The 12,850-nt window shown below is 62.2% G+C and overlaps 2 protein-coding genes across 2 annotated transcripts in view; both read left to right on the top strand.

Moving 5' to 3' along the window:
- Positions 1–787: 787 nt before the first annotated feature.
- Positions 788–2,398, top strand: ASCL5 (achaete-scute family bHLH transcription factor 5). Its single transcript, XM_008268746.5, has one exon. The coding sequence runs from the start codon at positions 1,179–1,181 to the stop codon at positions 1,695–1,697; it is 519 nt and encodes a 172-aa protein (XP_008266968.3). The 5' UTR covers positions 788–1,178; the 3' UTR covers positions 1,698–2,398.
- Positions 2,399–2,796: 398 nt separating this feature from the next.
- The window catches only part of CACNA1S (calcium voltage-gated channel subunit alpha1 S), a gene marked incomplete at its 5' end in the record, with an annotated part of 58,405 nt that continues 48,351 nt past the window's right edge, over positions 2,797–12,850 (top strand). Inside the window, 2 exon segments of the mRNA NM_001101720.1 lie at positions 2,797–3,159; positions 4,695–4,800. Of these exon segments, the coding sequence (NP_001095190.1) occupies positions 3,008–3,159; positions 4,695–4,800 (258 nt within the window).

The following is a 12,850-nucleotide window of genomic DNA, read 5'->3' as shown; positions in this document are numbered from 1 at the left end:
AAATAACAGCTTCCGCGAGCCCGGGAAAGGCTCCGTGTAATTAAGTCCCACCCCAACGAGCCCAGCCTTCTGCCTAATCCTCCCTGTTATTTCACGGCGATCTGAGTGGCACCTCTCGCCTGCCAGGGGTGGGCTCGGGCTCTGGGCACACAGAAGGGAAGGACTGAAAGTGCCATGCAGGAGAAACCCGGCGCCCTCCACCCCATCCCGGGAGAGCGCGGATCCAGGACCACGATGGGCCAGGCCAGGCCTCCGCGGGCGTCTCTCCGCCAGGCGGCGCCCTGTGGCAGTTGGTAGCCCTCCCCAGCACTATCCCCCTCAGGTGCTGCCGGGTGCTGACCTGGGGGCTCCTGAACCCCTTTGGAGGTCAGGCCCCGGAGGATGCCCCGTTCTCAAAGGAAATGAATCGCCGGTCTTTTGTGAGCCTGTGGGAGGTGTTTGGGGCTGTTTCCACCTGATTCTCATATGTAATTCACCTGCTGTGTAGGATGCTTTCCTGAGGGTCACCAAAGTAGCAAAGGGTGAAGGCACGATTCGAACCCCGATCTTGGCCTCTCCGGCAGTCACAGGGCCTCGGTCAGATGCTTCCAGCCCCACGGGGCAAGGGGGTAGCCCCTAGAAGCCCCTACTGTCCACCCTTCCTAACTGACATGTTCACTCTCCCCCTCCTCCTCAGACACACCGGCCCTCCCCGGACGCTCTGTGCTGAGCCCCTGCCCTCGCGAGAGAAGAGCAGCCGCCAGCTCGTGACCCCTGGACAGCCTGGGGACCCCGAAAGCCTTGAGGATCAAGAACCTGCACTGGGGGAGAAGAGGCTGGGGGGACTGGGGGTTAGTGCCTGTGGAGGTGCCCGCGCCCCAAGAGGCAGGCAGCGGCGCGGGTCAGTCGCCCGCCCATGGGCGCCGAGGGCGAGGGCGCGGGCCCTCAGAGCTGCGCAGTGCTCCGTGCGGGATCGGAGAGGGGACCCGCTGAGCCCCCGTGCGGGGCCACACGCGTGCTGAGCCATGGCTCGCCTTAGGGAGTCCTGGGGAGCCTCCCCAAAGGGCGGGAAGAGGCATTAGCAAGCTCTGGGAGTGGCTGCTGACGATGTGACTGGTCCCCGTGGCCAGGACCCGGCAGAGCCCCAGCAGGTGCAGCCTGGTGAGGGTGTCACTCTGGGCCCCGCTCCACGCGGCGCCATGAACAACAACTTCTGCCACACCCTGGTGGACCGGAGGCCCATGGGGGCCCCCACCTGCATGCAGCTGGGCGTCGTGCCCCCTCCCCCGCAGGCGCCCCTGCCCCCCGCTGAGCCCCTGGGCCCCGCGCCCTTCCTGCTGTACCCGGGCCCCGCGGAGCCGCCCTATTGCGACGCCTACGCGGGGGTGTTCCCCTACGTGCCCTTCCCCGGGGCCTTCGGGGTCTACGACTACCCCTTCGAGCCCGCCTTCATCCAGAAGCGCAACGAGCGCGAGCGGCAGCGGGTCAAGTGCGTCAATGAGGGTTACGCGCGCCTGCGCGGGCACCTGCCGGGCGCCCTGGCCGAGAAGCGGCTGAGCAAGGTGGAGACACTGCGCGCCGCCATCCGCTACATCAAGCACCTGCAGGAGCTGCTGAGCGCCGCGCCCGACGGCCCGGCCTGCGCGCCGCCCCAGCCGGCCGACGCCTCCCGCTTCTCCTCCTCGCCTTTCTTAGAGAACGAGGAATCCAGCCAGTGACCCGGCCCGAGGCCGCAGACCCCGCCCGTGGCCACGACAGCCTCCCAACCCACCAGCTCCGGGCGGAGGGGCCGGGGCGGGGGGCGGCCAGCGCCGTAGAGACGGGAGGAGCCCCAAGGTCCCGGGAGGCGCCGGTGCGCGCTGTGCCGCCTCCACGATGCAGCGTGGCCACTAGGGACCCGCAGCGCCGCGTCCGGCTCCACCTCCGCTTCTGCCTCGGCCCGGGCTTGGGGAAGAACGGAGCCCAGCTGGCCCCGGTGGCTCTGTCCTCCGTGGCCGCAGGCCGCTCAGGCTCGCCCAGGCGAGCCGGAGTCTCGGAAGGGCCATGCCACCGCTCTCCACGGATGGCCTCAAATATTAGCGACCCCGCGAGAGAGGACCTCAGAGGGAGGGCGGGGCGGCCCAGGTGTGACTGACCTGCGTGGGAAGAGGCGAGGTGTGCGCGCTGGCGGCTGCGCTGGCTGCCTCCGAAGTCCTGCTCCTCCCACCCCGTCCTGAGGGCCTGTCCTGGTGCCCAGGTTGGATAAGGACTGCGGGTTTTGCCCGGAGACCGTAAGCGTCGGGGGACACACTGGTACCGTGTTTGCACCCAATAAAAGGACTGCTGAATTTGCGATTTCTGGGTCCCCCCTACCCTCACCGGCCCTGGTGCCCACACGTGGCCCCAAGAGCGCTAGGAGCGTGTGTGGGCGTCTCCTGTTGGTTCTAGCGTTCTCCTACTAGCTGCAAAGAGTTTAGCATATGCCAGGGAGTGTGCAGGAAGGGCCCCAGGGCCCAGAGATGAGACACTCAGCCCCTGCGCAGGTGGCGCAGTGCGTCACCGCAGTGTGCAGGCTCCAGGATGTCCCAGGAGCCTTCCTTCCACCCCATGGGAAGAGGGTCACCATGACCTCATGGGGGGCATGCATGGGTTGGGGTGAGCCTGGGCAGGCCTGAGATGGGTTAGGCCACCCAGCACCTGCCCTGCCTTGCACGCCCCCCCCAGGTTCTCACTGCCCCTGTCCATCTCAGGCTGTATGCGAGTTCCCCTCCCAACCCCCACCCCTCCCAGGGGCAGATTGGGATGTCACTGGCTGGGCTGGAAGGAGTGACAGCTGCCTGGCCTGGACAGCAGGGAGCCGAGGGGAGGCTAATTTTACTGCTGGGAGCAGCTAGCATAATCCTCCCGCCCCCACCCCGCTGGCTCAGCAGGGCAGGCTTCGCCCGGCAAGCTCAGCGGCCCAGTCCCCAAGGCGGGGAACACTGGGGACGCAGGGAAGAGAGGGCCGCGGGGTGGGGGAGCAGCAGGAAGCGCCGTGGCCAGGGAAGCCATGGAGCCATCCTCACCCCAGGATGAGGGCCTGAGGAAGAAACAGCCCAAGAAGCCCCTGCCTGAGGTCCTGCCCAGGCCGCCCCGGGCTCTGTTCTGCCTGACCCTGCAGAACCCGCTGAGGAAGGCGTGCATCAGCATCGTGGAATGGAAGTATCCTTCGGCCGGGCCCTGGGCAGCTCGTGCTACCGGGGAGGGGCATGGAGCGCACTCCGAGGGCCCCAGGGCACTGCCCGGGCTTACTTGGCGGAGTGGTGGGGGGAGGGAGAGGAGGAAGAATTGGTGGGATATCCTGGGGCCCCAGTGGGCAGCCCTAGTCCTGGGTGACAGCCCTGACCGTCGATGGCTGGGCCTGTTTCACGGGGACGCTTGCCAGCTGTGCCCAAATCTGCAGGACCGGGGGCACCACGGAGGTCTTGGCAGCAGCGGTTTCTTGGGGAGTGGAAAGGGGGCAGAAAAGGGAAGTGATGGCCTCTTGAGAAAACCCCCCCATCGAGGGGGTCTGATGGTGAAGGGGGTGGCACTGGGACAGCTGGAGGCCTGGGTTGTGGGGAGTTCCGCCCCCCACGGCTCCACGACGCAGGCCCAGCAAGCCGGGCTGATCTGGCTGAGACCCCACCCCGGGCAGGGACTGCAGATCCCTTCGGTGTTTGCATGAGCTCCGGGGTGGTGGGGGGAGAATGATGAAAATGCCCAGGGTTATTTGGGGGGAGGGGTAAGGCGCTCCAGAGAGGAGGGGAGGCCTGTGCAGGGTGGGTGCTGAGGGCGCGTCAGGGGTATTTGAAATATTTCTGAAGGGCTCTGGAAGGCTGGGCTGCCACCAGCTGCTCCCTGGCCTGGAAGAAAGGCGAATGCGGGGAGAGAGAGCGTGGGGCCAGGGTCCGCCCCGCTCCTGCAGCGCACAAGCCTGGAACCTCAGCACACTCACCTGGGCTCCCGGTCCTCCCCCTGCCTCCTGCCTTCCTGCTGCTCCTCTCTTGGCCTCTGCCCTGACTCTTGTCTCAGCTGCTGGAGGCTGCTGGAACAGAAGGGGCTTTTCCAATCCCACCCTGTGCAGGGTCTGCCTGCTGGCCGCTTCCCCAGACTGCACCCCAGCCACTCACACTCCCCCTCCCCTAACTTCTCCCGCACCTGCGCTGGCTGTCTAAGTCCAGAAAGCAGAATGGCAGGGCCGGAGGTGCCATGGTGGGGCAGGGGGTGCGATGTGTGAATGTGTGGCTGGGTGGGAGTATACACACCCCACCCGCCTCTGAGAACCAGCCTTTATCTGGCCATCCCCTCCCTTTCCCAGCCCTGCGTGTGGGTGCTGAGCCTGGGGCCTGCCTGTTTCTCTGGGGGAGCTCGTGCGGGTACTCTGGCCAGAATCCCAGAGTCATAGCTCCAAAGAGGAAGAGGAGGCGGCGGGACCAAGTGCATGCCCGCACCTGGAGCGGAGCAGTGTTAGGGCCTCTGGCCCTGAAGGCAGTTAACCCACAACTGGGCACAGGACCATTGCAGGCCCAGAGAGACGAAGAGGAAGTTCCCTGTTTCTGAGGAGTGGGGGTGGGCTGCAGAGTACGGAGGGGGTAGTGGGAGGAGAGTCCCCAGGCGCTGCCCATAGCCTGGCGCCGCCGTCCTGGTCCGCACGGACCTAGCGCTCTCCCTGTCTCAACCCCGCAAACACCGTGCCTCCTTAACCCCGACGCCAGACCCTTCGAGACCATCATCCTGCTCACCATCTTTGCCAACTGTGTGGCCCTGGCCGTGTACCTGCCCATGCCCGAGGATGACAACAACTCCCTGAACCTGGGCCTGGTAAGACGGGGCCTGCAGCCCCAGGCGGGGAGGCCCCCAGGGGCCCTGCTGGGCCGGGGGTGCAGCTGAGATGCACACAGACCTTGTCTTCCCAGTGGCCTGCAGGGCACAACACTGCCTGTGCGGGATCCTGGATTGTCACCAGCCAGCGCCCAGCGGCTGCCCCGGGGCCCAGGCACCTTCTAAGCACCTGTAGGAGTCAACTCATTTAATATGCACAGCTTCCCTGGAAAGTAGCCCCTTTGACAGATGTGAAACTGAGGCTGATTGAGGCCTGCTGGTGAGCCATGCAGATAGAAGCCCGATTCCCCCTCCCCGGCTGTGCCCCAGGAAGCGCGCCTTCAGGGTGGAGGGTGATCTGGGGATGGAGGGAAGATTCTGAAATGTATATAACACACGTATACATCTCCCCTCCCCACCAAATGTGCCTGAAACCACACAAGGCCAAAGTTGTAGGGACGTTCAAGCTGGGTTGTCCAACCTCCTCCTCACCTGATAGAGGAACAGGCCCACACTCACCCAACAGCTGGATGGTAACGTAACGGTCAGCATTTATGATGCTGGTTCGTAAGCATCAGGCTCTGTGCTAAATAGTTTACTGCATGACGTGAGCCCCGGGATTATTCCTGGGGGTAAGTTAACACTCTGGGAGGTGACATCATCAGGCCCATTTCAAAGACTGAGGAGACTGAGGTCAGGGACCCTTGGTCCCTTTCCCAAGGCCCCTCCCATCTGGTCTGTGGGAGGGTCTCACTCAGGTCTCAGCACCCCGTGCGACCAAGGGAAGCCCTCGGTGGGCTGGGAACGGCGGCGCCACCGTCACAGCAGGGCCTTGCCTGCCCACTGAATCTGCAGGCGCGAGGGAGGCCGGGAGCCTGCGCCCGGGCCCAGCACAGGGCGTTTGTCTCTGCCTGCCTGTGTGTGGGTCTCTGTGCAGTCTGTCTCTGCGGTTCTGAATGTGTGCTCGCTGTGAGCTCCAGCACAGGCAGGCAGAGCGGGGCTGACCAGGGCAGGGCCATGGCGGCCCCCGGGCCCTCCTCACCCTGCACGGAGTCCCCCTTTCAAGGCCTCAGACCCAGGAGTTGAGGACTGGGACAAGTGGCCCAGGCCTCCGCGAAGGGTATCGGATTACACCTTAGTGGTTCCGCTTCTGGAGACAAAATGGCTGCCAGGGTGTGCCGGTGGCCCTGTGTGTGGCCCTCCAGGTTGTGGGCTGCAGTTGCCATACCTCGGGTTAGGTCTAGAGCTCACAGACATGGGCCAAGGGTTTTCCGGAAGAGGGGATGTGCAGCTTGGTGGGACATGGTGACCAGGAGGGGCCGGGGCAGCACCGCCAGCCCCTCCCTGAGGCCCCTGCCAGCCAGTTGCTCATGGCGTGTTCTCTCCATAAAACTCCTAAGAGGGCAGGGGGAGGAGGGAGGACGGGAAGCAGGGAGCCCCCTTCCTCCGACCCGGGGGCTGCCTGGCGGGTGTCTGAGAAAGGCTGGGGGTTTCCAAAGGAACCGTAGGTTTTAGGAAGCGAGGCCCTGGTGCTAACTCTGCACTGCCTTTCTCCGGCCTTCAGCAGATGCGTATCAAGTGCCCGTCGTAGCTTTGGCACCCACTGGGCACAGAACTCTGAACAAAGGCGACCTAGTCCCTGTCTTCACGCAACTTCGTCAAACCCACTCTCTAGGGAGTGACGGTCAAGCTGACTGATGAGAGGGACATGGGTGAGGCTGGGGGACACCGAGCAATCCTGGGCGAGCACCCGGGCTGGTCCTGGGTCCGGGGCGGGATGTCGAAGCTGAGACCTGGGGGAGGACAGGCCCCGTGCAGTGCCACAGAGCCCCGAGCTCGGGAGGGCCCACACTTGGGGTTGATGCTCCGTGGGCAGCGCGTTGAGATGTGACGTTCGTTTGGTCTTGGAAGCTCCGTTTTGTGAGTGAGGTCCATGGGACGGTGGCATCCACGCCGGGAGCTGGCCCGTGCGGCTCACCCATGGTCCTGGCTTGCTACCGCATTCCTGCCTCAAAGGGTGGCGTCTCGGCTCGACTCCTGGCCCCCTGGCTCCCCGGGGTGCCTGGCAGGGGCCTGAAGGCGGGAGTAGGGCGGCTCGGGTGGGGTCTGTGGCCTTTGGTGTCTCAGCTGTCCGGGGGAAGGGCTTATCCCTGAGTAGGCCGTGTCCCTACCACGGGCAAGGCTGCGCCTCCAGGCCTGACCCCACGCAGGTGCTCGGCGTCTCAGCTGTTGCCTTTCTGTGGTGGAGGTAGGCAGCGGGTCTGCGGGACGGGGGATGCCAGGGCCCAGGGTGTCAAGCTGTCAGAGGGGTAGGGGTGTGTGTGTGGGGGGGTGCTGGGATGGTATGTATCTGTCTCCCACAACACTAAATCGCAGCCAAAAAACCCACCGTGACGGGCAGGGAACCAGTGTGAGCAGCCTTGCATTTTAGTACATTGATCAACACTTGTTCCCTATTTTTCGAAGGGAGTCCCGTGTGTTTATTTGCACTGTCCTCTCTCCTGCACAACTGTTGTGGGCCTCTCTAGGGAAAGGGGTCGGGGTGGGCCGGGCAGGAAGAGCAGGCAAGGGAGGGAGCCACCTGGGCCGGAGTCTGCAGGCCAGAGTCAGAGAGAAAAGTGTGACAGCCCAGGGCGAGAGGGGTGGAGGGAACAGGGAGTGAGAGAGAGACTTGCCCAGGCGGTCCAGATAGATGGACGGGAGGTGAGGCTGAGGGAGGTCGCAGGCAGGAGTGGAGGGGACAGGTTCCTGACTACAGGCCCCGGGACAGAAGCAGGGGACAGGAGAAGGCAAGGCTGACACCCCGGTTGCGGAGCGGGGGACCAAAGCAGAAGCAGTGTCGCTTCCCAAGGCGACAGCACAGAGCCCTCAGGGAGAACGCTCAGCAGGTGTCTGGAGGGTCTGGCATCAGAGAAAACCTCCCCGTGGCTCAGGGCACAATGGCGGGGGCAGAGGTGGGCACACAAGGCTTCCCGTAGATACCGTGCGGTGCAAGCCACGGCGGGGACATGGGCACCCTTGGTGGTGGGCGGGGCCCTGCTGCTGTGGGAGGGGCTTCCCTGCGAGGTCCCTCCGGGAGCCCCCGCCTGCCTGTCTGCCCAGCAGCATTTTCTGGGGGTGAAGGACCTGCAGCCCTGGTTTCCCGGGGGCCCCAGGCACCCCCGAGTCTGTCCTGTGTCAACAGGAAAGCTTGGGGTCCTCTTGGAACACAGGAGGGCACTGAGGCCCAGAGGGGGCAAGGACACAGTGTCCCCCAGGCAGGATGGAGGCCCTGGCTGCTGGCGCCCTGGCCAGCTGCGTGGATCAGGGAGTGGGCTCTGAGCTCAGCGGGACGGGCGAGGCAGTGTGGCACGGTGGTTAGGAGAACGGGTTCTACAGCCCAGATGTGTGCTTTCCAGCTGGGGCCCACTCACGCACCAGCTGTGTGATCTCGGACAGTTATCTGACCTCTCTGGTCCCTCATTCGTAGAGTAGGAGTGATGTATTCTTTAAAAAAAAAAAAAAGATTTATTCATTTATTTTAAAGGGAGAGAGAAAGAGAGAGAGAGAGAGATCTTCCATCTGCTGGTTTACTCCCCAAATGGCCACAATGGCCAAGAGTGGTCCAGGCTGAAGCCAGGAGCCTGGAACTCCATCCTGGTCTCCCACATCGGTGACTGGGGCCCAAACACTTGGGCCATCTCCTGCTGCTTTCCCAGGCTTGCTTGCTTGCTTATTTATTTATTTATTTTGACAGGCAGAGTGGACAGTGAGAGAGAGAGAGAGACAGAGAGAAAGGTCTTCCTTTGCCGTTGGTTCACCCTCCAATGGCCGCCGCAGCTGGCATGCTGTGGCCAGCGCACCGCGCTGATCCGATGGCAGGAGCCAGGTGCTTCTCCTGGTCTCCCATGGGGTGCAGGGCCCAAGCACTTGGGCCATCCTCCACTGTACTCCCGGGCCACAGCAGAGAGCTGGCCTGGAAGAGGGCCAACCGGGACAGAATCCGGCGCCCCGACCAGAACTAGAACCCGGTGTGCCGGCGCCGCAGGCGGAGGATTAGCCCAGTGAGCCGCGGCGCCGGCCTTCCCAGGCTTATTAGTGGAGAGCTGGGTCAGAAGTGGAGCAGCTCAGGTTCAAAGCCAGCTCTCTTACAGGGGATGCCCAGGTCACAGGTGGCCCCTACTGCTGCCCCCGACATTGTGTTCCTGAGGGAAGTTTCTGGCTGAGCCAAGACCTTCTACCAAGCAGGTCCCCAGGGGCCCGGGCCTGGGCCTGGGCTGCCCAGCCAGGAAGCCATGGAGACCCCCAGCTATCCAAGGGATTACTACAGATCAAAGCATCCCTCTCCCCTCCACCCCTGTCTCTCCACCCCGATTTCTTTAACCCTTCAATCTCTCCCCAAAACATCCAACTAGCTGGTGGGCTCCTGGCGCCCCACGCTGATACCCAGCGCCCCAGCAGGCTGTGCTCCCTGGCCTCCGTGCCCACAAGGCAGCTGCTGTTGTTGGGCCCATGTTACAGATGAGTAAACTGAGGTGCGGAGGAGTCAGCACTCAAGCTCAATGGGCTGTGTCGCGCCTGGGGCGGAGAGGAGGAGTCACCCCTGCCCCTTGGGGAGAGGCTCCCAGGGCCGGCCTGCTGCCATCTTCTTCCTCCAGGCCATGGAGTTTCTACCTGCCCTGGGGCCACAGCCAACACTCAGGGTGTCCAGCCCCGCCTCTCAGGAGCTGCCTGAGGCTTGGGGAGCCTGTGGTTAGCACAGGAGAGCGAAGGCTGCGGAAGGGGTCACACAGAGGCACCTGTGCCCGAGGAAGGGCAGAGAGACACCCAAACACAGGTGGGAGCCAAGACCAGGACCCGGGCCCTTCCAGACTCGGAGCCAGCTCCGCCCCTTAGGTGCTGCCTGCTCCCAAGACCCAGAGCAGTTCTGCTTCCGTAGGGGGCCCCTGGGTGATTCCAGGGAGACATTCAAGGGCCACCACGCCAGCCCAGGCCAGCCCAGGGGGCCCCTGTGAGCCAGCACGGTGACAATGGGCATCACTAGTTACCGGCCGTGGCCTGGAGATGGAAGCATAGGCTGCATCAGCTCTGTCACTGTCAGAGCAGTCCTGGGTCTTCCAGGAAGCCAGAACGTGGCTCCGAGTAAAGGACAGGAGGCGCCCGCGTCCAGGACTGACTCCCTCCTGAGGGAGCAGCAGTCTGGCAAAGCCAGCTGGAGGGCAGCAGGGACACAGAGGGTAGAATGAGAAGCTAGGATCGCCCGGTGGGTGCCGAGCTGGTGAATGGCCCACCAGGTGAGGACACTGCCCACCAGGCTGCCCTCCCAGTGCCCCAGGGACTGAGGAGTGAGAATGCAGTGAAGGTGCATTCCTGGAGGCCCGCCTGCCGCCAGCCTGGGACGGGGGGGTGGACACCGGGCAGTGTTTGGAATGCCAGAGGTGAGGCCAGCTGCCTCCCACCAGGGAGGATGATGGACCCCAATATCAAAACTGCCCCAGAGAGTGAAGTCATCGCTGGCCAGACCTGTCCCCAAGTGTTCCAGCGCGACACGACAAGGGGACAGCGTCCTTATTTCCAAGCTCTGGACGGCTGCCCGCTGTGTCCAGCCCCTTCTGGGCTCCGGGGCGGGCACCGCCCCCTGCCGCATTCCTGGGGCTCAGGTTGCCGCTTGCTGCCGCTGGGAGGCTGCGGCCCAAGCCTCTGGCAACCAGGGCGGTGTCTTTATATAGGGTCAGGAATGTGCTGCCACCTCCTCCTGTGGCCGCCGCCTGTCCCACCTGCTTGTGGGGCAGGCTGAGGCCTGGGAAGGACCCCCTAGCTCTGGCCTTGCCCTTCAGACACCCAGGACCCACAGGGCAGCCACGGGGAGCTGGAAACGAAAGGAAAACCTGACTGTCAGCCCAGCGAGGACCCCGCTCCCGCATCTTGCACCTGGCACCCCCTCTGCTGTTTGCACCCCCTCCCTGTGCCGGGGCAAGGAGCTGTGGATGCTACAATAACTCAACAGCAAACGCCTAGGGCCAAGCCCTGGCTCTGGCTCTGTGGCTCCGTGGATCATGGGAGAGCAATGGAGCCGTCAGGTCTGACCAACCTGCCTCCCAGCTGGGCCTTGAGGCTTTGTCCTGAGCGCTCAGCTCCTCTGTGGCCTCCCCTGGGCGAGGGGACCACTGTGTCCACCCTCTCCTGACTGTCAGATGCACTGACCTCACACTCCGTAAATGTGCGTTCCATTCGCACTGACAGCCAAGGCCACTCACCTGGCAGTGAGAGACCGGGGACAAGGACCTGACAAATGCATTCGGATGTCCCAGGCCTGTGTTTCCCTCCTTCCTCAGCTTGGCATGGGGGTTGAGCCCGCAGAGTGTGGATTCGAACTGTCTGGATACTTACAGGGTGCTGCCACTTGGTAGCGGTGTGCTCCTGGACCCCCTCTGTGCCTTGTTTTCCTCATCTGTAAGATGGGAGTGAGGGTACCGTTCACACAGGGCTTGGGTGAGGGTTAAATGCAGTGTGTGTCTAGAATAGGGCCAGGTGCATCGGTGGCTGCTGCGAGAAGCTTGGGTGTTACCACCTGGCTCGTGCCCTCTCCCGGCTCCCTTTCCCCTCCCTGCGCCCCCTTGCCAGCCCCCCTAAGTGTGAGATGCTGGGCCAGGTGTCCAGGATGTGGCCACAGTGGAAAAACTGACTCTGCTCCCAGGTGGGGCAGGGGCCTCCTAGCCCTGGACCCCTCGCCTCCCCTGAGTCTCACTCTCATCTGTGAAAGACCGGAGGCCAGGTGATCAGGGCTGATCTTGGGTCTGCGACGGAGGTGTGCAAGAAACGTCCTGCCTCCTTCTGCAGCCGCTTGGTGTGGGGCTGGGGGATCTCGGGGCGGGCGTTCTGGGGGCTGTGATCATTCATAGTCAGATCTTCTGCCTGCACAATAAGGCAGGCTTCCCCGGCAAGGCTGGACCCTTCCTTGGGCTCCCAGAGCCCCCCGGGTCCTGCCACCCGCTCCGGAGCCCGTGAGCTGTACTTTTTTTTTGTAGTTTTTTTTTTTTAACTTTTATTTAGTAAATATAAATTTCCAAAGTACGGCTTATGGATTACAATGGCTTTTTCCCCCCCATAACTTCCCTCCCACCTGCAACCCTCCCATCTCCCGCTCCCTCTCCCATTCCATTCACATCAAGATTCATTTTCAATTATCTTTATATACAGAAGATCAATTTAGTATATATTAAGTAAAGATTTCAACAGTTTGCACCCACACAGAACATAAAGTGTAAAATACTGTTTCAGTACTAGTTATAGTATTAATTCACATTGAACAACACATTAAGGACAGAGATCCTACATGAGGAGTAAGTGCACAGTGACTCCTGTTGTTGACTTAACAAATTGACACTCTTGTTTATGGCGCCAGTAATCTCCCTAGGCTCTTGTCATGAGTTGCCAAGGCTATGGAAGCCTTTTGAGTTCGCGGACATCGATCTTATTTAGACAAGGTCATAGTCAAAGTGGAAGTTCTCTCCTCCCTTCAGAGAAAGATACCTCCTTCTTTGATGACCCGTTCTTTCTACTGGGATCTCACTTGCAGAGTAGTGTCTGCTAATACTAACTGATAGAATAAAAAAGGGAGAGAATGATCCAACATGGGAAGCAGGATACACAGCAGACTCATAGAATGAGAGATGTCCTAAACAGCACTCTGGCCTCAGAATCAGCCCTTAAGGCATTCAGATCTGGCTGAAGAGTCCAGGGAAAACCAAGACACTCTGGCAAAAAAAAAAAAAAAAAAAAAAAAAACCAACCTAAGTGAGCTGTACTTTTGAGATCTCCCAGCTCTGGAATGAATCACAGACTTTAGCAAGCACACCCCAGGCTCCTGCTACGAACCTGCAGCAGCTTGAAGGAAGCGGGTGAGGGCAAGAACCCGGAAGGAAAGCAAGCATCAGTATGGGACAAGCATCTTGCAATGGCCAGACCTGCCCTGCCCACCTGGGTACTTGCTGGGAGGCCCCAGGAGTGGAAGGATGTGTAGGGGCCACATTGAGTCTCCTCCCAGCCCAGGCACCCCCGCCCTGCCCCC

The sequence above is a fragment of the Oryctolagus cuniculus genome, chromosome 13, assembly GCF_051225735.1.
Source record: "Oryctolagus cuniculus isolate XC-2025 breed Fujian yellow rabbit chromosome 13, ASM5122573v1, whole genome shotgun sequence".
Lineage (NCBI taxonomy): Eukaryota > Metazoa > Chordata > Mammalia > Lagomorpha > Leporidae > Oryctolagus > Oryctolagus cuniculus.
This window is presented reverse-complemented; position numbering and strand designations above follow the sequence as displayed.